The 23,743-nt window shown below is 33.2% G+C and overlaps 1 protein-coding gene across 1 annotated transcript; it reads left to right on the top strand.

Annotated features, from left to right (window-relative positions):
* The first annotated feature begins 4,686 nt into the window (after positions 1–4,686).
* LOC145090010 (agamous-like MADS-box protein AGL62) lies at positions 4,687–5,226 on the top strand. Its single transcript, XM_079028370.1, has one exon. The coding sequence runs from the start codon at positions 4,687–4,689 to the stop codon at positions 5,224–5,226; it is 540 nt and encodes a 179-aa protein (XP_078884496.1).
* The last annotated feature ends 18,517 nt before the right edge of the window (positions 5,227–23,743 follow it).

Here is a 23,743-nt window from a genome sequence, read left to right as displayed (position 1 = left end):
CAAGGACAAAAAGTAAATCTGACACGGATAGACCCCTAATCTACTAGGCCCCATCAGGTGTTTGGGTCATGATTCGAATCCTAAAGCCTTCATTAGACAGGAACAGGCAGAGAGACTCTCACATAAACCCCGAACTAAACCTAAACACTAACCTAATATTTACGTCGCTGCCGATGCTTCAAATATTTAGATGATATAACTTCGAATCCTCAACGTCTGCATACCTGATCACATATGACTGTTGAACATCATTTCTTACATACTTTTTAATTTGAAAAACAACTAGAACCAGCTGTCATCATATCCTTGAATATGAAACTATGAGGGGACATGTACTCAGAAATAATTCCAATTGACGAAGCGATTCTCACCCACTTGGAATTGGCTACACTCTGACCACTTCATAACCCTTCGGAATTCCAATTCGATCCAATAACTCCACCACATGGTTCCAAACAACCACACTTGTCATTACCAAGCATAAAGGAATTTGAATCCTCCAATGAAAATCAAGAGCCTAAAATCAACTATAACCTATAAAAACAAAATCCAAAGAGTTCTAACACACATTTACAACCTCACAACAATAACAATCCAGACATACAATCTTCAATATAGAATCAAAGTTGATTAATACAATAACTTTCAATAGATCTTATAAGATTGCAACTGAAACAACAACAACAAAAAAACAGAAGAGATTCTGATGACACCAAAAAATACTGCATCCAAACGAACTGAAGACAACTGCTAACTCAAACCCCGACTCTTGGTATTTCAGTTGTCCTATGTCACCCACCCGATAACGGCCAAGCCACATGTGTCCCATCCAAAACCATACCATCTACTCTCAGAGGACAATCGACCTTAACATGGCCTGACTGAATCAAAAGAGACATGCTTTCGAATTCATTTGACTACAATCCCGACCGTAGTGACGCTCCTAACCACACGTGAAATATCTAGAAACTAGCGTCCAACAGCTACCCCAATGAGTCTGACCACACCTTCGGCAAGATCCGCAAGCCTCTCGATCTCTTGACCGAATGCTCGTCACATGAGCCTTCCTGGTTATTTTTGTAGATACATGGACCTGATCTTGCCTTAGTCCAAGCTCATATCCTATCGAGTTTGATCAAAAAGTCAATATAGTCAAAAGTCAAATGCCTTGCGCTACGCTTAGCATAACATATACATATGCTCAACGTAGGCATACACTCAACGTAGCTCATCTACACTCAGTGTAGGACTAAAAGACAAAATAGCCGAATTTATTCATCCTTACAATCAACGTAGCAGAATGCTACACTCAACATACATTGTTCACAAAACTAACTTTTTGGTTAAGCTCTTTAATCTGTTGAGCCAAAATCCTAAACTCTCTTGAATTTGAATATACTTAAAGAGGATTCATAAAAACTGAAACTTTGTGGACATGCATGCCCCATGCATGTCCTACACCCTTCTTGGTTAAAAATTGTGAAAGTATGGCCTTGAACCCAAACATGACACCAAAACAACTCTAAACTCCAGATCCAAAAGATAGAGCACTCCAAGGACATTCAACAATGATAAAGTTGCAAGCTTTATCTAGAGTTCTTCCTTGAACTCTAACCAAAACCACAAAAAGGGATCAAATAACATAATATGAAATATCTAGAAAGCTTGAATCATAAAGTTGGGAACTTGATGTCTTACAAGGGTCCACACGATGCATAAGAAGTTGGATATCTTCTTGAAACACCCACTCAAGCTCTAAAGAATAGTGGACTTCCTTGAACACTCTTAAAATGGCACCCAAAACAAGCAAAAGGATGGAGGAGAGGGAAATAAAGGCTAGAATTTCATTCTTTAGAGGACAAAGGTTGATCTATAGAAGCCCTAAAAGTTATAGATGCTTAAATAGAGCCTTAACCTGGAATCTAGGGTTTTGTGCAAACAACGGCACGACGCTTAGCGTAGACATACCTACGCTTGACGTAGATGTTCTACGCCCAACGTAGGAACAAAATTCCAAAATTCATCATTTTATACTAACAAATGGCATCTTTGAAAACAAATGTTACAACATGTGATCATATTTATCAAGTTTTATGGTTAAATGTGTACAAAAATAGTTGTCTAAATACGAATAAATATGTTTTTGAACAAATTTCTTAAGACATTTTTTTTATAATTTTTCATAATAATTGTAATATATATTTTTCTTATTTGTTTATATCTTTTTCTAATATAACATTTTAAACTTCGTGTATAATGTTTTTTCTTAAACTTTCATACAATTACTTTTAAACAAAGTATTTTCTAAATATACCAAAGTTTTCTAACTGCTTTTTTTCATACATCTATTTTAAAACTTTCATATAACCTTTTCTAAACTTTCTTTAAAACATTTCATAAATTTTGTATTACTCTTTTTCTACATTTTATAATATTTTTAAATACTTTCATTAAAGACTTAAACGTTGTATTAAAAAAAGGAAAAAAAATAAAAAAAATTATAAACTTTTAATTAAAAAAATATAAACAAGTATTAATAATTTTACAATATTTAAAAATTAATCTTGTTTTAAAGAAATTGTATTAAAAAAGTTAAAAAAAAAAACAATTTTGTAAATTAAACCAAGAAAAAATCTCAAAAATATTGTAACAAAATCTAAAAAAGTCTTACAAAATTGTAGTAACACATATATAATAAATTTTTATTCTTTTTTATTTGCTATGCGGTATTTTCTTTTTATTTATATAAAATAACCCTACATACTTATTATTACATATTTAATTTTATTGTTAAATACTAGTTACTTTAAAATTAATTTATATGCTTAATAACATAAGGAATATATATATATATATATATATATATATATATATATATATATATATATATATATATATATATAAGAAGCTATATAAAATATTTCACAAAACTAAAAATATATTTATTAATTAAAAAGAAAACTTTTAGAATTGATCAATGATTAATGAATATTTATGATAATAAGTTTTTGCTAAAAATAAATTAGTAGAAAATTGATTTGTCAAATGAAAATGCTATAAACGAGATGAATGATAAATAGTTATCGATGCTTTAAAACTAACGTTTAGAAAGATTATACAAACAAATATGAAAATAAAATCTCTATTAAAAGTAAGATAAATAGGATAAAAATAAAATTATTTAGGAGAGTAATTATTTTTTCGTTTTGTTCATATTTAGACAATTTTTATTTTGTACACGATTAACCATCAAACATGTTAAATGCATTCACATGTTACCATTGTTACCGACTAGAAGTCGGTAACAATGGTAACATGTGAATGCATTTAACAAGTTTGATGGTTAAATGAATACAAAAAAAATTGCTTAATTGTGAACAAAACAATAAAGTAATTATCCTAATAAGTCAATTTCCTTTGAATCATTGGTGACTAAGGGAACACTGACGCATATACTTTCCAAATTATGAAAAGTGAGAATGGAATGGATCGACATGAAATGAAACTTTAAGCCATACGATGAGATGTCTGATTTTTATGTTGACATGTTTTTAAACAAATTTTAGGACCAATTAAGAAGATATTTGGTTTGAATCTATAAGATTGTAGATTAGATGTTTTAGAATTTATATTTTAGTATATATTAAAATAAAACAATAGTTACACTACATACTTCTCCATAGATCTTAAAATACAATAACAGGTCCATTAAAAGTTTCTTCATGTTTAGATATTCAATGGAATCGGCAAGAAAAGCTTTCAATGCCTCTTGAAAAAGAAAGCAACCAACAAGTTGCTCTCATCAGTTATGACCTTTGAGATGAAAAAAACCAATAAGATCAGCTTGTTGATTGCTTTCATGAAGGTGTATTCTTTTTGAAAAATACTTGATTGCCTCTTCAAGAAAGCGACCAACAAACTGCTCTCATTGCTTAGTCTTTTCAGCTTAAGTGAAGGACTAGATGAAGTTATTCAGAAGGTAACTAGTTAATGTTAGCTTCTTCGATGTATGTTATCTCGTTTTTCTTAGAGAAACAAATAGATATTTAAAGGGCTCATCTAGCCTTATAGTGTTGGGTGCACTTTGAAACCAATAGATATTTAAAGGGCTCATTTAGCCATATAGTGTTGGGTGCACTAATGATTTGATATTCACACTAAATGAATTGTTATCTTTAATTGAAGAAAAACATATTTTTACAACCTCTTGGGTACAATAGTTTTATAATATAATGGAAATAATAAATGTTTACAACCTTAGTAATAGATATTATTCCTCAAATTATCTTTTCGAAAAATCTATGACATGAAATTACTTGGAAATTTATTAAATAATATTTATGAACAAAAAATTTATTGCTTTGAAATTATTAAAGAAATCTCCAAGCAAGGCATCTCGTATATTTTTTTTTTCTAGAAAAGCATTAGGGGAAAAATATATATTGCTATGACAGTATTTTTTAAATTTCCTTTACAGTAGAAAATCATTTATTGCATCCAATATTTGCTAAGGTTGTAAAAATGTATTTTCCCGCATTTAAAGATTAAAAATAATCAAAATTTTATGATATCATTAATGCACCCAACATTTGCAATGATATATGAGTTCTTTAAAATCCGCCAGTTTCTCCATGAAAAACCCATAAACATATATCCAAGAAGTTAAAATTTGTTACCCTCTTGAAAATGCCTCGACAGAATAAAGGACGACAAAAGATCGAGATGAAAAGAATAACCAATGAGAGCAGCTTGTTGGTGGCTTTCTCAAAGAGGTATGCAGGTCTTTTCAAAAAGTCTAGTGAACTTTGCACCCTTTGTGGGGTGGAGATGGCAATCATTATCTTCTCCCCAACTAAAAAAGTGTTCTCATTTGGCCATCCATGTGTTCAAAGTGTTTTAGATCGCTTTTTGGAACAAAGTCATCCTTCAAGATCAAGATCGAGGGCATATCAACTTATGCAACATTATCGCAATTCCAATATCCGAGAACTCAACATGCAACTCAGCAACTTGCTTGGTCAACTAGAAGCTGAGAAAAAGACTAGTGAAGAACTTAAGAAGATAAGGAATGCTAGGAAAGAGGATTGTTGGTGGGATGCTCCTTTGGAGAACCTAAGAGTAGAAGAGCTAGAGACATTGAAGGATGCAATACTGGAACTAAAGAAGAACTCTGAAAGACAAGTAGAGAGGCTTATAGGGAATAGGTGGCTAACCCTACAACAATAAAGCATGTGTATGGTGCAACTCTTTTTGTATCTTGTAATCTTGCTGATTTGAAGTATCTTTTTTTATTGGATTAAATCATATGAGTTGTAAATATGATATTTACAAAACTAACTAATATTTTATCTTTATTTGACAAAACTGCAAATTTGGTCCTTGTGGTTTGCAAAAAACTATGGATACGGTCCAAAAAGTTTCCGATTTGCATGGTTGGTCCAAAATCAAGAATTTTATGTGGTTTTGGTCCCAAAATTAAGATATTCCCATGGTTTTGGTCCCTAGAAAACATGAATGGACGTTTTTTCCCTTTTAATTTCTTTCTTACATTTTTTTTTACATTTTTTAATGTTTTATAATTACAAAATAAAAGGAAATATACAAGTACAAAAAATACACACCCCACCATTACCCCACCCCACTCCACCGTATCATCTCTCTCTCTCTCTCTCTCTCTCTTTCTCTCTCTTTTCTCTCTCTCTCTCTCTCTCTCTCTCTCTCTCTCTCTCTCTCTCTTCTTCTTCTTCTTCTTCAAAACCTGCAAAAAATATAAACCCACTTGAAGATTGAGTGTAAGCTTCATTGCAACCCACCATTCCTCCATCCCTATTTCTTTGTTGGAAAACCCAAATAAAAACAACCCCACCGGGGACTACCACCTCCAACCTACGACTTGATCAAAAACACCCACACACATTAAGAATCGGTCTGTCAAAAAACCAACAAAAGCTTACCTTAAAATCTCCAACTCGTCTGTAATACAACCAAATCGCCGATGATGGTCATGTTATGGCTCTCCAACGTACATATTTGGTGGCTGTCTGAATAATGGTGGTGGTGGTGTGGCTCTCCGGCGACCAAATTCTTTACCTTTGATGAACGATGGTGATGGTGATGGTGGATTTGATTTTCTTAGTTCTTCCTTGGTTTAATCTTGATTTTCACAACTGGGTCAAGAACAAATCAAGATGTGCACTCAATTAAGGGGGCAGGACATCTAGCCATGACAAAGAGAAATCATAGGGTGTATCACACCAAATCGAGCAGCAATAAGGATTAACTCCAAAATCGTAATAGGTTCGAATCAGGGGGCAACAGAGCAGTTCGATTTTGCTACATCTGATTTTCGATTTACTGGGTTTTCACAAAATCTCAATTGGCTCCAAAATCGTAACAACCGATCACTTCATCTTCCATGGGTTAAATTTGTTAAAAGTTAGAGGGGTTTTCTCAAAAACTTCATGTTTTGGGTTTTTCATATGCTTTGTTTGCATTCTAATTTTTGGGTTTCTAGAAAATATAGTTTATCAAGAAGAAGGGGAAGGAGGAGAAGGAGAGAGAGAGAGAGAGAGAGAGAGAGAGGTGTCCGTCTGAGTCTGGTGGGGTAGAGATATGGTGGGATTTTTTATTTTTCTTAATTCTAGAAATATAGAAATAAATATTAAAAAATATAAAAAAGAAATTAAAAGTGTATGATAGTCTTTTCACATTTTTAAGAGACCAAATCCACAATAAAATTTTCATTTTGGATTAATGGTGCAAGTTGAAATCTGTCACACCCCAAAACCGATAACGGCGGAATACGTTTCGGGGTGGATGACGTAGTGAACAGTATCATCACAATTGCATAATAGTAGAAACAAGAAACATACAACCATAGTATTACATAGTGAATTTAATTACATGCGTGTTTTGTAATGTTTAACAATCACCCAAAAGTGAATCAAAAATAAGAGATGGGTCTTGTGTGCTCCACCTTCTCCAAAAATGCCGTGTCTGTACCTGTCTATCTTTGACCTGAAGATACAAGTTATTTTGAAAACAATTATCAGCATAAAGCTGGTGAGTTCATAAGAGTTTAGTGTGAGTTTTTGTATACAAAGCATTAGTGTTAAAGATGTATCATTTATGTTCATAAGTAGTAGAAACTTAGAAAATCCCATATTTTCCAGGTAATACATTGTAAGTGACAATCTGTGAAAAGTACGCATTCTTTATTTCTTTGAAAACAATATATTGTAAAAATACATTGGTAAATCTCCAAATAACAAACGTGATAGGATTATGTTAAGCCCGTGATCAATGATAGAGGTGCGAGTTTCCTTTAGTGATAGATACTTACTTACTTCGGGATGTGGTTTAACATTTAGTGTAGTATTTTAGAGTAGTTGTAGGGTATTCCTTGTACATTACCAATAGTGAGGATAATAGAGAATCCCATGACCTTCCCGGTCATGCACAGTGTAGTGAAGTAGTGGCATCCCTGGGCCTGTACGGCGCGGACTGAAATAAACAGTCGGGATGTGATAGCTTCTACCCCGTATAGATCTATACATGTAGAGTCGTCTCCCTGCTGGAACACTCCGGGCGTAGGGGATAGCGAATAGAGTATCTCGTAGTGGGTTAGTGTATTATTGTTTATTTAGTGTTTTCTCTATTGTTATAGTGTAGAAATCTTTTAGTATTGATCATAGTGTATTCTCTTACTAGTGTATCGTCTAGTAATAGTGAGTATTATAGTGTAGATAGTAATGACTTTAGCGAATTATAGCGGTAGCGACCCTAACCATACCTATTATGGTTATCTTAGTGGGGATGTTTCTTAGCACGTTAGGGACTTTAGCATTAAGTGAAAGCAGTAATATTCGTATCCCATACTGATATGCAGATTATATAAGTAAGAAATCAACGACAGTCGGACGGATAACTACTACCCTAAGCCCACAATCAAACAAGAACAGGAATTAAGGCGAGATATCGGTCCTAAGTCCTCCAAGTCTTATTTATATAAATATATCAGAGTGGTTACATTTTATAAGTAAATTGATTTAATAACAGTATTTTTCCAAAAGAACATTTATTATCTGACTCACTGTTTAAAAATAGTTTGAAAAGGGTGAAACCCGTTTATAAGGCATAGGGACAAATCACATGTGATTTGAACTAAGGGTAGTGAATCACATGTGATTAATCCTCGTAACTCGGAAATCGTTCTGTAAAACTTTACATAAACATTTATAAGCAACTTGTATCTCCCCCCTAAAACATGTAAAACACTTGAAAGGTTCATTAAAGGGGTATGAACTCACCTGAAATTGCGGAAATCGGGTGAATCGGGTAAATCGGGTAATAGTGTCGATTGAGCGTTTGGTACCAAATAACCACTTGAGCACCTTTTAGGACCCTAATGTCATATGAAATGTGTATTTTACAAGAAGTTAATCATCTTGTACTCTTCATTATAGTAATTGGACATTCTAGTGTCGTTTTCGGGTTTTTAAGGCCTAGAAAGGGTTCCCGGGAGTGGTACAAGGCCATGGATGATTTACGGGAGGGTCCTTGGGTTCACTTCCTTAGAGTTTATGGCCTAAAAGCCACCCATTGGGAGTTTACGGCCGTAAGCCCCCTAGGCTTGGCCGTAAACTCAAGTGGTGTCCCAAAGTGTATGTTTAAGGCCTTATATCACTTCCTTAATTTAGTGGTGGGTGTTTTGGACCAAAAGAGAAGGATTAACATCATAATTTGTGACATTTTTGGGGAGTTTACGGCCAAGACTTGTTCTTGGGCCGTAAACTCCTATAAGTCCTTTAAGATGATGGTTTTACTTGTACAACATGGTCCCAAATGGCTTAGAAAAATCCTAGAAGGCCCTATAGTGAGTTTGGAACAATTTGGCACATATTTATGGGGAGTTTACGGCCCAAGAACATCCTTGGCCGTAAACTCTTCATTTGGTGTCAAAATGAAGTGTTTAATGGTACAACACACTTCCAAAGGCCTTAGATAAATTCCTTTCATGCATTAGGGTAGTTTAAGGACTTGTTTGACACAATTTCTTGGGTGTTTACGGCACAAGCTTAAGCTAGGCCGTAAACTCCTCATTTTGGCCTCAAATGGAGTTGCTTGATGCATTTAAGTGTTCCTTGGAGTCAAGTTTAATTTACCAAACATCCTAGAAGTGTTTTTGGGGCTTAAAACATAGATTTATGGGGTGTTTGAAGTGTTTACGGCCTAAGAACAAGCTTGGGCCGTAAACTCCTTTTTACATGTCAAATCCTTGTGTTTTAGTGTCCAAACCCTTCTAGATATATGCCTTAATTAGTATACTAGCTTAAAAGAAGGAAAAACTTGGTCTTTGGCATGGATTTGGGGGTTTACGGCCTAAGGAGCTTCTTAGGCCGTAAACTCCTCTTTGGACCTTGATTCCCATGATTTTGGCCCTAAAATTCAATGAAGTATGACTAGAATAAGATAGAGGGTGAATACTTACGTTTGGAAGTCGGAAATTAGCGGAATCGGGGTCGTTTTTGAGTCTAGAGAGAGAAAGTAGAGAGAGAGAGTGGGTGTGTAGCAAATGAGTGTTCAAATGTTGTGCACACCCATTGCATATGTATCGGGAATCGCACCCGATACACGGCTGCCCGATGGTTAAAGTTAACTGGGTTAAAACTTTTTACCCGGGTGAAGTGGTTGAAAAGGTAATACAACTCTATTAGGTTAAACGGGGTTAACACATACGAGTTATATTTCTTATAATAATATCGGACCATGCTTAAATTTAGATATTCGGATATTGACGATTCCAAATATTACGTAAAATAACGTATAGTGATGCTTTCCGTTAGTGAAAATGGGATTTTTAACGGAATTAGATTTGGGGTTGTCACAAAATCTTTTTGGACCTCATTCACAGTTTTTGACAAACCATAAGGACCAAATTTGCAGTTTTGTCTCTTTATTTTTTTTCCTTTTTTTGAAAATGAAATACGTTCTCAGGTTTTAATCACACAAGGTGGCATGTTGTTCAAAACATAAAAAATTAACAAGTTTTTGGCTTGCTCGTTTCATATACGAGAATTTAAACATGTTTGTGTTTAAAAATAATAACTACCATGTCACATTGGACTAGTGATATTATGTTGTTAGTATTAGAGGTATAATTACAATTTATATGCAAACTAGTAGAAGTCGGGTACGTTGTGCATTGCGACAATGAACTCTTTTGTAATTGGAACTCTTTTGTAATTGGTATATAATATGTGATTTTCAAATGTCAATATTCCACATATAGAACAGTGACAATTATATCATATCAAGTCAACCGCAAAAGTATCAAAATAAAGTTTCGATCCAAACAATTATGTATGGATGAGACGGATGGACCAATTGACAATTCTTTGGTCTAGTGAGGAATGTTTGGTGCCCCGAGATCTAGAAGTGCTACGAGCAAGAGAATACTCGGGCCTCTTATTTGGGAAATTAGGATTATCGTTTATGTTTTTAAATTTATCGTATGCTTTTCCTTGTATTTTTTTTTTGTTTTTAAATGTTATGTTTAATTTAAAAATTATGTTTTATTTAAGTAGCATGTTTTATTAAATTATATTTGTTTTTATAATTATTAGAAAAATCAAGTAAATATATAAAAAACAAATAATGACATGAAAATTAGTGGGTGTTATAACATGGTGACCATTTTCTACTACGATGTTATAACACTATAGGTGATGTGGCATGTGGGGTGACACATTTTGATTTTATAACATGTTGTACATATCTAATAGTCTAATTCATTCAGAAATATGTTATAACACCACGAATGATGTGACATGTGAAGGTGACACCTCTTGTTGTTATAACATGTTGTCCACTGTAAGGATCATGGTCAACGATGAATAAGTTTGTGCTATAAATTTTTTAAATGTTTTTTTCTTCCAAAAATTTCAAGGATGAATTATGTGTATTGATCGTTAGAATGGATTCCGATTACCTCTACGCATGTTATTTTAGTCAATTCATTTGAAATTTGATTAATTTCTAGTTTCTATTTATTTGTTTGCAATCATATAGGTTAAGCTAGTAAAGAAAGCCCGTGATACGTACAAGTTAGATTTTTTTAATGTTTTTTTTGTTGTTGTTGTATCATTTTGTTTAATGACATAATGTAACATTCAGTTCCAGGTACTACTTCTCTGGTCCCTTAAGTTGGAGAATTTTGGTAATTTTGGTCCCTCTTATGCTGGGCATACGTTTAGTACGCTTAGCGTACGAGATCGCTAGGTCGCGAGAGATTAACCACGTACGTTGGGCGTACGTGGCGTACACAGGGCATACATCTGCCTTGGTCAAACCTTAATTTTTAGGGTTTGAACTCTATTTAAACATATTTGTGGCCTTTGGACATCTACTCTCATCAACCTCCCTTGTTCATTTCATCCCATTGAAACCCTAATTTATCCTTTGAGAGTTCTTGAGCTTTGGAAGTGATTTTTGGGCATTTTTGTGTGTATTCAAGAAGAAGGAGCTTGGAGACCAAACATTTGTTGAGGTTGAGCTTTTAGATCTAGAGTCTTCATCAACTTTAGAAGCTAGAGAAGGTATAAAGTTCTTACCTTGATGATTCATTTGTTAGTTAGAGTTTAGGGCTTATTTGTGAGCTTTATGTGGTCCCATGGGTTCTCTTTGTGATTTTAGGCAACTCCAAGAGTTAGATATGTTAGATCTCATTCGTTTTGTTGTTCTTGATGCATAAAAACTTCATCTTGATGGTTGTTATTGGTCCATGCATGAGATTGAGGCCTTATTATGAGTATTGTTGGACAAGAATGGATGTTGGGTTCCATTAAGACATGCTAAGGGTTAAAGTTGCCAACTTTATGTATTAGAACCCTAAAATGAACGAGATCTGAAAGTGAGACCTTATGACTGAATGGATTAAGCACTAAATGTCTTGGGGTGGCAAATAGTCCAGTACATTAGGCCTACCAAGTGGTACGCTGCACGTACTGGTGATCGGTTGAGTACGCGAAGCATATAATGCGTACGACGAGTGTTCGCCTCCAGCCCATTATTTATGATATAAGATGCTTGTTATCTTGTGATATTGTATGAATGACCAGGATGTGGCTCCTAGTATCTGTATGAAAGACCAGGATGTGGCCTCTAACATCTGTGTGGAAGACCAGGGTTTGGCCGTCGATAGTAATTACTTGTAAGACCATGATTTGGCCCATAATACCAACTTATTTATGTATGTATATGTGATACTTGGTGAAACTCACTAAGCTTTTGCTTACACTTTAGTTTTATGGTTTCGGTTAGTCTTTGGACTTTTGGGCCTTAGTTAGGTTTGGGACTTAGACTGCTTAAAGTATGAATGGGGCTCTGGATTTTGTTAGCGGACCTTAAGTAGTATGAGTTGGGCGTTTATGGGCCTTGTGTCACATCTTTTAGTTTTTGCTATATACTTTTGGTGTCAAATATACAATGATTTTAACACAAATGTAAAAACTATACATTATTAATATGATGATTGTTGTGCTTTGATTAACATTATCCAATTGTTATGATACTGTACATGACGTCATTCGCCCACAAACGTTTCCGCCATTCTGGTTTGGGGGTGTGATAGATTGGTATCAGAGCATTGTTTATAGTGAACTAAGTATATCAAACCACACAATGGGGCTGACAATGGGGCTGAAAAGCTCTGACTAAAAGTATAATTTTAAAATACATGTATTTTTGTAAAAGTATACTTACATGCATACATATCAGAAACAATATCACAGTAACAACTACATAAAAGTATTTAGATAGGTTGGACGTTGTAGTTAAGCCTGGATAGTTAGCTAATCATATATGGGATAAATACAGCCTTATCAACTATATTTATTTGAGATACGACCAACATGTGTTTAGGAATGATTGTTGTGTTACAACGAGTCTAAAACTTACCAACTCTATATGCAAAAGGAAACTCTAGAACCAAACATGAAGTTAAAATACTATAGGTGTATTTTATGGCACTATAGCACTAGAACAAAAATATTTAAGACTCGATAGTTATATAAACTAATAGTCGATAGGGTCCTTCTTTCCAGAATCAATCGTGTGAAAACAAAAGAACCTTGCTGGTAGATCAATAATTGCTAAGTGTATATGTGTGACAACTGGAAAATTCTCAAATAAACAAGTCTAAACAGTAACCGTGTACAAGTGAATTAACATCATAACATTGATACAATAAGAAATTTGAATGACAATAATACATGTTTATATAAGTTCATAACTTATATATACTTTTATATTGAAAACATTGCATATATAAGTCATTACAAGTCAACACAAGTCAACACAAGTCAAGGAAATAAATCAAAAATCATGAATGATACCCCACTAAGGGGTATTTGGTTCTAAGAAGCTAAGAACAAAGGGTTTTCGGTCTTGATTTCATACTCATAACCAAAATCACTTCCTTTAGGGAAGTGTTGACCGAAATCTCTTCCTTTTCGGAAGTGCTGGCCGAAATCACTTCCTTTAGGGAAGTGTTTACTAAAATCACTTCCTTTTGGAAGCTATGACCGAAATATCTTCATGGGGAAAAGCTTGGACCGAAATCTACCCCTTTTATGGCCGAAAACTCCCTTGAATATCTAGATATTTTACCTTGATTAAGTTCCGAAAGTGATAAGATACACATTCCAACGTAAACATCCCATCATATTGTATCCCTATATATATATATATATATATATATATATATATATATATATATATATATATATATATATATGTATAACCGAAAACAACTCTCACAATTCACATTCTAAAACCGAAATCCTTCCATTTTGCTTTGAAAGTTCATAAGGCAGTCTTCATATGTTCAAGTAGTTACCCACATCACCTTCAAATCTTCAAACCTTCATAAGAACATCTTCAAATATCCAGATCAATTCCCAGGAACTCTTTCACAATTAGTAAGTAATTTATACAAACTAATGTTAATTATGTTGGATTAGGTGTCTAAGCCCATAACTATAACTGGTATGTATTTGACCCGAGAGTAGCATGGTTAATTTGGGTTGCATATCACCAGGACAATTTAATAGGATGGACTTTTGAGAAAAGGTTATTTATGATTTGTTAATATATTATAAGTTCTAATATATGAATATGAAATCATATGATTTAATTAGTATTGATCAAGAATTAATTTTGTGATCATAAGAGACTAATTAAATATATAGGGAATGATTTGGTAAATCAATGATTCTTATAGTGTGGGCCAATTGTTATTTAGGATGGGCTAAACCAATATGGTAGTCCATAGATAGTCCATGGAGGTTTAACCCATGGATCCTAGGTAATATGATGAATCATGGGCATTAGGGTTTACATGGTGCTAAATCTAATCTTGCCACACTATATAAGAAGCCTCTTAGCATCCAAAATCGTGCACTAGATGTTCTAAGAGTTCATGAGTCGATTTGAGATTAAGAATATTCTCTCAAAAGTCATCATTTGTCCGAAGGTGTGTTGTGATTCCATTTGAGGTGCAACACTTGGGGCACTAAGTTCATAAGGCCAAACACAACACGTTCTACAAGCCACAACTAAGAGGTAACTCTATAACTTAATTTTATGTTGTTTATATCATTTTGTATGATAGTTGTAGGCTTATTGCTTTGGAAACAATATTGCATGTATTATTAGAGAAAACATAAATCCAAAGCATTCAGAGTTGTATGTGCACCATAGGATGTTGTAGTATACTAAAACCCTTCAATTTACTACATTAAATTATTAGTTTATCTAATTTACACATATATAACTATGTGAAAAATATAATTAGGATACGGTTATTTACACGTGTTCTAACCCGAGGATCATCGCAACCAAGTCGTACCCAACCAAGAACACACATTTACTCCTACGTTTTCGAGATTTTTCATTGTGTTAGGGGGGAATACAAGCAAAACACAAGAAATCTTGTGTTAGTATTTAAATTATTTCAAATAGTATCAATCATTGTCGTTGCTAAAAACATATATTTACTTATATATAAATTATATAATTAAGATTCAGCAGACTTAGAATTGGTGATTTTACTTTATTTCATGTTCCTTGTTTGTTTGTGGGCTTAGGGTAGAATCATTTATTCGACTGCCTTTTTAATCATAATTATATATATATATATATATATATATATATATATATATATATATATATATATAAGACTATTTAAACGTGTTAAACAAAAAGAATATTTTTACAATTTATTTTATTACCATTTGGACATAAATGCTAAATTTCACGGGATATCTGTATCATGGATTTACGATTTCAAACTTGCAAAGTCGTTAATAATACAAAGGTTTTCATTTTAGTTGAACACACACTATAAACTATAATATGTATAGTTTATGGAACTTACATATCATTTTACTAAGTTCAGAATACAATATGCAAAACAAACATATAAACTATAATATATATTTTATGAGATATACATATAGTTATTCATTACAAAAAGGGCATTTCATTATTCTACACGTAACCGTCAATATAGCTTTGTGAGACATACTTCATGTACTTATCTAAGTACCAATGAAAGCCCTGAAATAATAACTAGAGTCTCTTGGAGGGAGAGTGTGATACTTGTGTATAGATCTATATAGGACTGACAATCCCACACCTAAACTGTTAGCTACAGTTAGGCCGGCAGGCCTGAGGTGACAAATGTCGTACCGATTTGGACGCCTGAAGAACGTCCTATTCAGGCCATCTTAGGTCATCAAGTATGGTTATAATAACTCACAATTGGGTATTGAATAATACGATTAGTGTACGAATACGTAAAAAACTTCACATAGTTTATTAAATAATAAAACCACAATATAGTATTTTACAGTACAACTGATGGATCCAGGCACATACACTCACATAATTTCATACAAGTACAACTACAATATACTAATTTCTTAATACAAAGAAACTTACTAACTTTTATGTTGAAAAGTTCCCCATGTATGCCAGATAGGTTATGAACCTTGGAAAATCAATTTTACATGTATCATAGTAAAACATAGATCCAAGGTTTCTAGGGTTGCATGTACACCTTAGGAGTGTTAGAATGCTCAAAACCCAACAAAATTGTCATGAATGGGTCTGTAGTTTGTCTAGGTGTTTTAGACATAGCTGTAGTGATCATGAGTACTCCAGGAATAAGATTCGAGTATTAGATTCAACCCACGCTCATCTGAATGACTTCATGGATTTTATCACAAGTGATTGTGAGACGATAATATCTTATATTCTTGAAACGGAGACATGTGAGTTTTAGTTGCGAGTCGGTTGCACATTGACATATGTAAACGCACCAGTAACTTGGTGTTATAAAACATATTGTTTTGTGTAATTTGATGAGTAAGTATAAGCAAGCATTTGGGTCGATTTTTATCCGTTCCTTTTACCCTATGTGGATAAAAGCGATATATGTGGGCCTCTCGATGATTTAGTGATGACAACCCTAAGTTCTTGGCCAAGCCTGGACTGATTTGATTTGTTCAATTAGTCGGTCGTCATAAATCGAAAATCAGGAAACAACATATGGGTAGAGAGAATTATTATAATTCATGTCTCAGTCCACATGATATCTAGAATGGAGGAATATATGATCCCTTATCTATTGGGCGTGTCATTAACCAGGTCAGAGTTCGACAGCGGTTTTAAGAGCTACGATTGCTAGTCGGGATTTTGGATTCGTACTTGCAATAATAGTTATTAGACTTATCCAAGTAGGAGACTTTTGGATTAGGTGTCTAAGCCCATAACTATAATTGTTATGTACTTGACCCGAGAGTAGCATGGTCCATTTGGGTTGCATATCACCAGGACAATTTGATAGGATGGACTTTTGAGAAAAGGTTATTTATAATTTGTTAATATATTATATTAATATGAAATCATATGATTTAATTAGTATTGATCAAGAATTAATTTGGAAATAATTTGGGGATCAAATATATAGGGATTGATTTGGTAAATCAATGATTCTTATAGTGTTGGCCAATTGTTATTTAGGATGGGCTAAACCAATATGGTAGTCCATAGATAGTCCATGGAGGTTTAACCCATGGATCCTAGGTAATATGATGAATCATGGGCATTAGGGTTTACATGGTTCTAACTCTAATCTTGCCACACTATATAAGAAGCCTCTTAGCATCCAAAATCGTGCACTAGATGTTCTAAGAGTTCATGAGTCGATTTGAGTGTAAGAATATTCTCTCAAAAGTCATCATTTGTCCGAAGGTGTGTTGTGATTCCATTTGAGGTGCAACACTTGGGGCACTAAATTCATAAGGCCAAACACAACACGTTCTACAAGCCACAACTAAGAGGTAACTCTATAACTTAATTTTATGTTGTTTATATCATTTTGTATGATAGTTGTAGGCTTATTGCTTTGGAAACAATATTGCATGTATTATTAGAGAAAACATAAATCCAAAGCATTCAGAGTTGTATGTGCACCATAGGATGTTGTAGTATACTAAAACCCTTCAATTTACTACATTAAATTATTAGTTTATCTAATTTACACATATATAACTATGTGAAAAATATAATTAGAATACGGTTATTTACACGTGTTCTAACCCGAGGATCATCGCAACCAAGTCGTACCCAACCAAGAACACACATTTACTCCTACGTTTTCGAGATTTTTCATTGTGTTAGGGGGGAATACAAGCAAAACACAAGAAATCTTGTGTTAGTATTTAAATTATTTCAAATAGTATCAATCATTGTCGTTGCTAAAAACATATATTTACTTATATATAAATTATATAATTAAGATTCAGCAGACTTAGAATTGGTGATTTTACTTTATTTCATGTTCCTTGTTTGTTTGTGGGCTTAGGGTAGAATCATTTATTCGACTGCCTTTTTAATCATAATTATATATATATATATATATATATATATATATATATATATATATATATATATAAGACTATTTAAACGTGTTAAACAAAAAGAATATTTTTACAATTTATTTTATTACCATTTGGACATAAATGCTAAATTTCACGGGATATCTGTATCATGGATTTACGATTTCAAACTTGCAAAGTCGTTAATAATACAAAGGTTTTCATTTTAGTTGAACACACACTATAAACTATAATATGTATAGTTTATGGAACTTACATATCATTTTACTAAGTTCAGAATACAATATGCAAAACAAACATATAAACTATAATATATATTTTATGAGATATACATATAGTTATTCATTACAAAAAGGGCATTTCATTATTCTACACGTAACCGTCAATATAGCTTTGTGAGACATACTTCATGTACTTATCTAAGTACCAATGAAAGCCCTGAAATAATAACTAGAGTCTCTTGGAGGGAGAGTGTGATACTTGTGTATAGATCTATATAGGACTGACAATCCCACACCTAAACTGTTAGCTACAGTTAGGCCGGCAGGCCTGAGGTGACAAATGTCGTACCGATTTGGACGCCTGAAGAACGTCCTATTCAGGCCATCTTAGGTCATCAAGTATGGTTATAATAACTCACAATTGGGTATTGAATAATACGATTAGTGTACGAATACGTAAAAAACTTCACATAGTTTATTAAATAATAAAACCACAATATAGTATTTTACAGTACAACTGATGGATCCAGGCACATACACTCACATAATTTCATACAAGTACAACTACAATATACTAATTTCTTAATACAAAGAAACTTACTAACTTTTATGTTGAAAAGTTCCCCATGTATGCTAGATAGGTTATGAACCTTGGAAAATCAATTTTACATGTATCATAGTAAAACATAGATCCAAGGTTTCTAGGGTTGCATGTACACCTTAGGAGTGTTAGAATGCTCAAAACCCAACAAAATTGTCATGAATGGGTCTGTAGTTTGTCTAGGTGTTTTAGACATAGCTGTAGTGATCATGAGTACTCCAGGAATAAGATTCGAGTATTAGATTCAACCCACGCTCATCTGAATGACTTCATGGATTTTATCACAAGTGATTGTGAGACGATAATATCTTATATTCTTGAAACGGAGACATGTGAGTTTTAGTTGCGAGTCGGTTGCACATTGACATATGTAAACGCACCAGTAACTTGGTGTTATAAAACATATTGTTTTGTGTAATTTGATGAGTAAGTATAAGCAAGCATTTGGGTCGATTTTTATCCGTTCCTTTTACCCTATGTGGATAAAAGCGATATATGTGGGCCTCTCGATGATTTAGTGATGACAACCCTAAGTTCTTGGCCAAGCCTGGACTGATTTGATTTGTTCAATTAGTCGGTCGTCATAAATCGAAAATCAGGAAACAACATATGGGTAGAGAGAATTATTATAATTCATGTCTCAGTCCACATGATATCTAGAATGGAGGAATATATGATCCCTTATCTATTGGGCGTGTCATTAACCAGGTCAGAGTTCGACAGCGGTTTTAAGAGCTACGATTGCTAGTCGGGATTTTGGATTCGTACTTGCAATAATAGTTATTAGACTTATCCAAGTAGGAGACTTTTGGATTAGGTGTCTAAGCCCATAACTATAATTGTTATGTACTTGACCCGAGAGTAGCATGGTCCATTTGGGTTGCATATCACCAGGACAATTTGATAGGATGGACTTTTGAGAAAAGGTTATTTATAATTTGTTAATATATTATATTAATATGAAATCATATGATTTAATTAGTATTGATCAAGAATTAATTTGGAAATAATTTGGGGATCAAATATATAGGGATTGATTTGGTAAATCAATGATTCTTATAGTGTTGGCCAATTGTTATTTAGGATGGGCTAAACCAATATGGTAGTCCATAGATAGTCCATGGAGGTTTAACCCATGGATCCTAGGTAATATGATGAATCATGGGCATTAGGGTTTACATGGTTCTAACTCTAATCTTGCCACACTATATAAGAAGCCTCTTAGCATCCAAAATCGTGCACTAGATGTTCTAAGAGTTCATGAGTCGATTTGAGTGTAAGAATATTCTCTCAAAAGTCATCATTTGTCCGAAGGTGTGTTGTGATTCCATTTGAGGTGCAACACTTGGGGCACTAAATTCATAAGGCCAAACACAACACGTTCTACAAGCCACAACTAAGAGGTAACTCTATAACTTAATTTTATGTTGTTTATATCATTTTGTATGATAGTTGTAGGCTTATTGCTTTGGAAACAATATTGCATGTATTATTAGAGAAAACATAAATCCAAAGCATTCAGAGTTGTATGTGCACCATAGGATGTTGTAGTATACTAAAACCCTTCAATTTACTACATTAAATTATTAGTTTATCTAATTTACACATATATAACTATGTGAAAAATATAATTAGAATACGGTTATTTACACGTGTTCTAACCCGAGGATCATCGCAACCAAGTCGTACCCAACCAAGAACACACATTTACTCCTACGTTTTCGAGATTTTTCATTGTGTTAGGGGGGAATACAAGCAAAACACAAGAAATCTTGTGTTAGTATTTAAATTATTTCAAATAGTATCAATCATTGTCGTTGCTAAAAACATATATTTACTTATATATAAATTATATAATTAAGATTCAGCAGACTTAGAATTGGTGATTTTACTTTATTTCATGTTCCTTGTTTGTTTGTGGGCTTAGGGTAGAATCATTTATTCGACTGCCTTTTTAATCATAATTATATATATATATATATATATATATATATATATATATATATATATATATATATATATATATATATATAAGACTATTTAAACGTGTTAAACAAAAAGAATATTTTTACAATTTATTTTATTACCATTTGGACATAAATGCTAAATTTCACGGGATATCTGTATCATGGATTTACGATTTCAAACTTGCAAAGTCGTTAATAATACAAAGGTTTTCATTTTAGTTGAACACACACTATAAACTATAATATGTATAGTTTATGGAACTTACATATCATTTTACTAAGTTCAGAATACAATATGCAAAACAAACATATAAACTATAATATATATTTTATGAGATATACATATAGTTATTCATTACAAAAAGGGCATTTCATTATTCTACACGTAACCGTCAATATAGCTTTGTGAGACATACTTCATGTACTTATCTAAGTACCAATGAAAGCCCTGAAATAATAACTAGAGTCTCTTGGAGGGAGAGTGTGATACTTGTGTATAGATCTATATAGGACTGACAATCCCACACCTAAACTGTTAGCTACAGTTAGGCCGGCAGGCCTGAGGTGACAAATGTCGTACCGATTTGGACGCCTGAAGAACGTCCTATTCAGGCCATCTTAGGTCATCAAGTATGGTTATAATAACTCACAATTGGGTATTGAATAATACGATTAGTGTACGAATACGTAAAAAACTTCACATAGTTTATTAAATAATAAAACCACAATATAGTATTTTACAGTACAACTGATGGATCCAGGCACATACACTCACATAATTTCATACAAGTACAACTACAATATACTAATTTCTTAATACAAAGAAACTTACTAACTTTTATGTTGAAAAGTTCCCCATGTATGCTAGATAGGTTATGAACCTTGGAAAATCAATTTTACATGTATCATAGTAAAACATAGATCCAAGGTTTCTAGGGTTGCATGTACACCTTAGGAGTGTTAGAATGCTCAAAACCCAACAAAATTGTCATGAATGGGTCTGTAGTTTGTCTAGGTGTTTTAGACATAGCTGTAGTGATCATGAGTACTCCAGGAATAAGATTCGAGTATTAGATTCAACCCACGCTCATCTGAATGACTTCATGGATTTTATCACAAGTGATTGTGAGACGATAATATCTTATATTCTTGAAACGGAGACATGTGAGTTTTAGTTGCGAGTCGGTTGCACATTGACATATGTAAACGCACCAGTAACTTGGTGTTATAAAACATATTGTTTTGTGTAATTTGATGAGTAAGTATAAGCAAGCATTTGGGTCGATTTTTATCCGTTCCTTTTACCCTATGTGGATAAAAGCGATATATGTGGGCCTCTCGATGATTTAGTGATGACAACCCTAAGTTCTTGGCCAAGCCTGGACTGATTTGATTTGTTCAATTAGTCGGTCGTCATAAATCGAAAATCAGGAAACAACATATGGGTAGAGAGAATTATTATAATTCATGTCTCAGTCCACATGATATCTAGAATGGAGGAATATATGATCCCTTATCTATTGGGCGTGTCATTAACCAGGTCAGAGTTCGACAGCGGTTTTAAGAGCTACGATTGCTAGTCGGGATTTTGGATTCGTACTTGCAATAATAGTTATTAGACTTATCCAAGTAGGAGACTTTTGGATTAGGTGTCTAAGCCCATAACTATAATTGTTATGTACTTGACCCGAGAGTAGCATGGTCCATTTGGGTTGCATATCACCAGGACAATTTGATAGGATGGACTTTTGAGAAAAGGTTATTTATAATTTGTTAATATATTATAAGTTCTAATATATTAATATGAAATCATATGATTTAATTAGTATTGATCAAGAATTAATTTGGAAATAATTTGGGGATCAAATATATAGGGATTGATTTGGTAAATCAATGATTCTTATAGTGTTGGCCAATTGTTATTTAGGATGGGCTAAACCAATATGGTAGTCCATAGATAGTCCATGGAGGTTTAACCCATGGATCCTAGGTAATATGATGAATCATGGGCATTAGGGTTTACATGGTTCTAACTCTAATCTTGCCACACTATATAAGAAGCCTCTTAGCCTCCAAAATCGTGCACTAGATGTTCTAAGAGTTCATGAGTCGATTTGAGTGTAAGAATATTCTCTCAAAAGTCATCATTTGTCCGAAGGTGTGTTGTGATTCCATTTGAGGTGCAACACTTGGGGCACTAAGTTCATAAGGCCAAACACAACACGTTCTACAAGCCACAACTAAGAGGTAACTCTATAACTTAATTTTATGTTGTTTATATCATTTTGTATGATAGTTGTAGGCTTATTGCTTTGGAAACAATATTGCATGTATTATTAGAGAAAACATAAATCCAAAGCATTCAGAGTTGTATGTGCACCATAGGATGTTGTAGTATACTAAAACCCTTCAATTTACTACATTAAATTATTAGTTTATCTAATTTACACATATATAACTATGTGAAAAATATAATTAGGATACGGTTATTTACACGTGTTCTAACCCGAGGATCATCGCAACCAAGTCGTACCCAACCAAGAACACACATTTACTCCTACGTTTTCGAGATTTTTCATTGTGTTAGGGGGGAATACAAGCAAAACACAAGAAATCTTGTGTTAGTATTTAAATTATTTCAAATAGTATCAATCATTGTCGTTGCTAAAAACATATATTTACTTATATATAAATTATATAATTAAGATTCAGCAGACTTAGAATTGGTGATTTTACTTTATTTCATGTTCCTTGTTTGTTTGTGGGCTTAGGGTAGAATCATTTATTCGACTGCCTTTTTAATCATAATTATATATATATATATATATATATATATATATATATATATATATATATATATATATATATATATAAGACTATTTAAACGTGTTAAACAAAAAGAATATTTTTACAATTTATTTTATTACCATTTGGACATAAATGCTAAATTTCACGGGATATCTGTATCATGGATTTACGATTTCAAACTTG

The sequence above is a fragment of the Lactuca serriola genome, chromosome 2 (genome assembly GCF_051521515.1).
Source record: "Lactuca serriola cultivar US96UC23 chromosome 2, Lser_US96UC23_V15, whole genome shotgun sequence".
Lineage (NCBI taxonomy): Eukaryota > Viridiplantae > Streptophyta > Magnoliopsida > Asterales > Asteraceae > Lactuca > Lactuca serriola.
The sequence above is the reverse complement of the archived record's forward strand: the minus strand, read 5'-3'. Positions and strand labels throughout refer to the sequence as shown.

Bases quoted from the DNA above. Each gene is read 5' to 3' on its own strand.
- LOC145090010 (XM_079028370.1), top strand. From the start codon at position 4,687: ATGCCTCGACAGAATAAAGGACGACAAAAGATCGAGATGAAAAGAATA.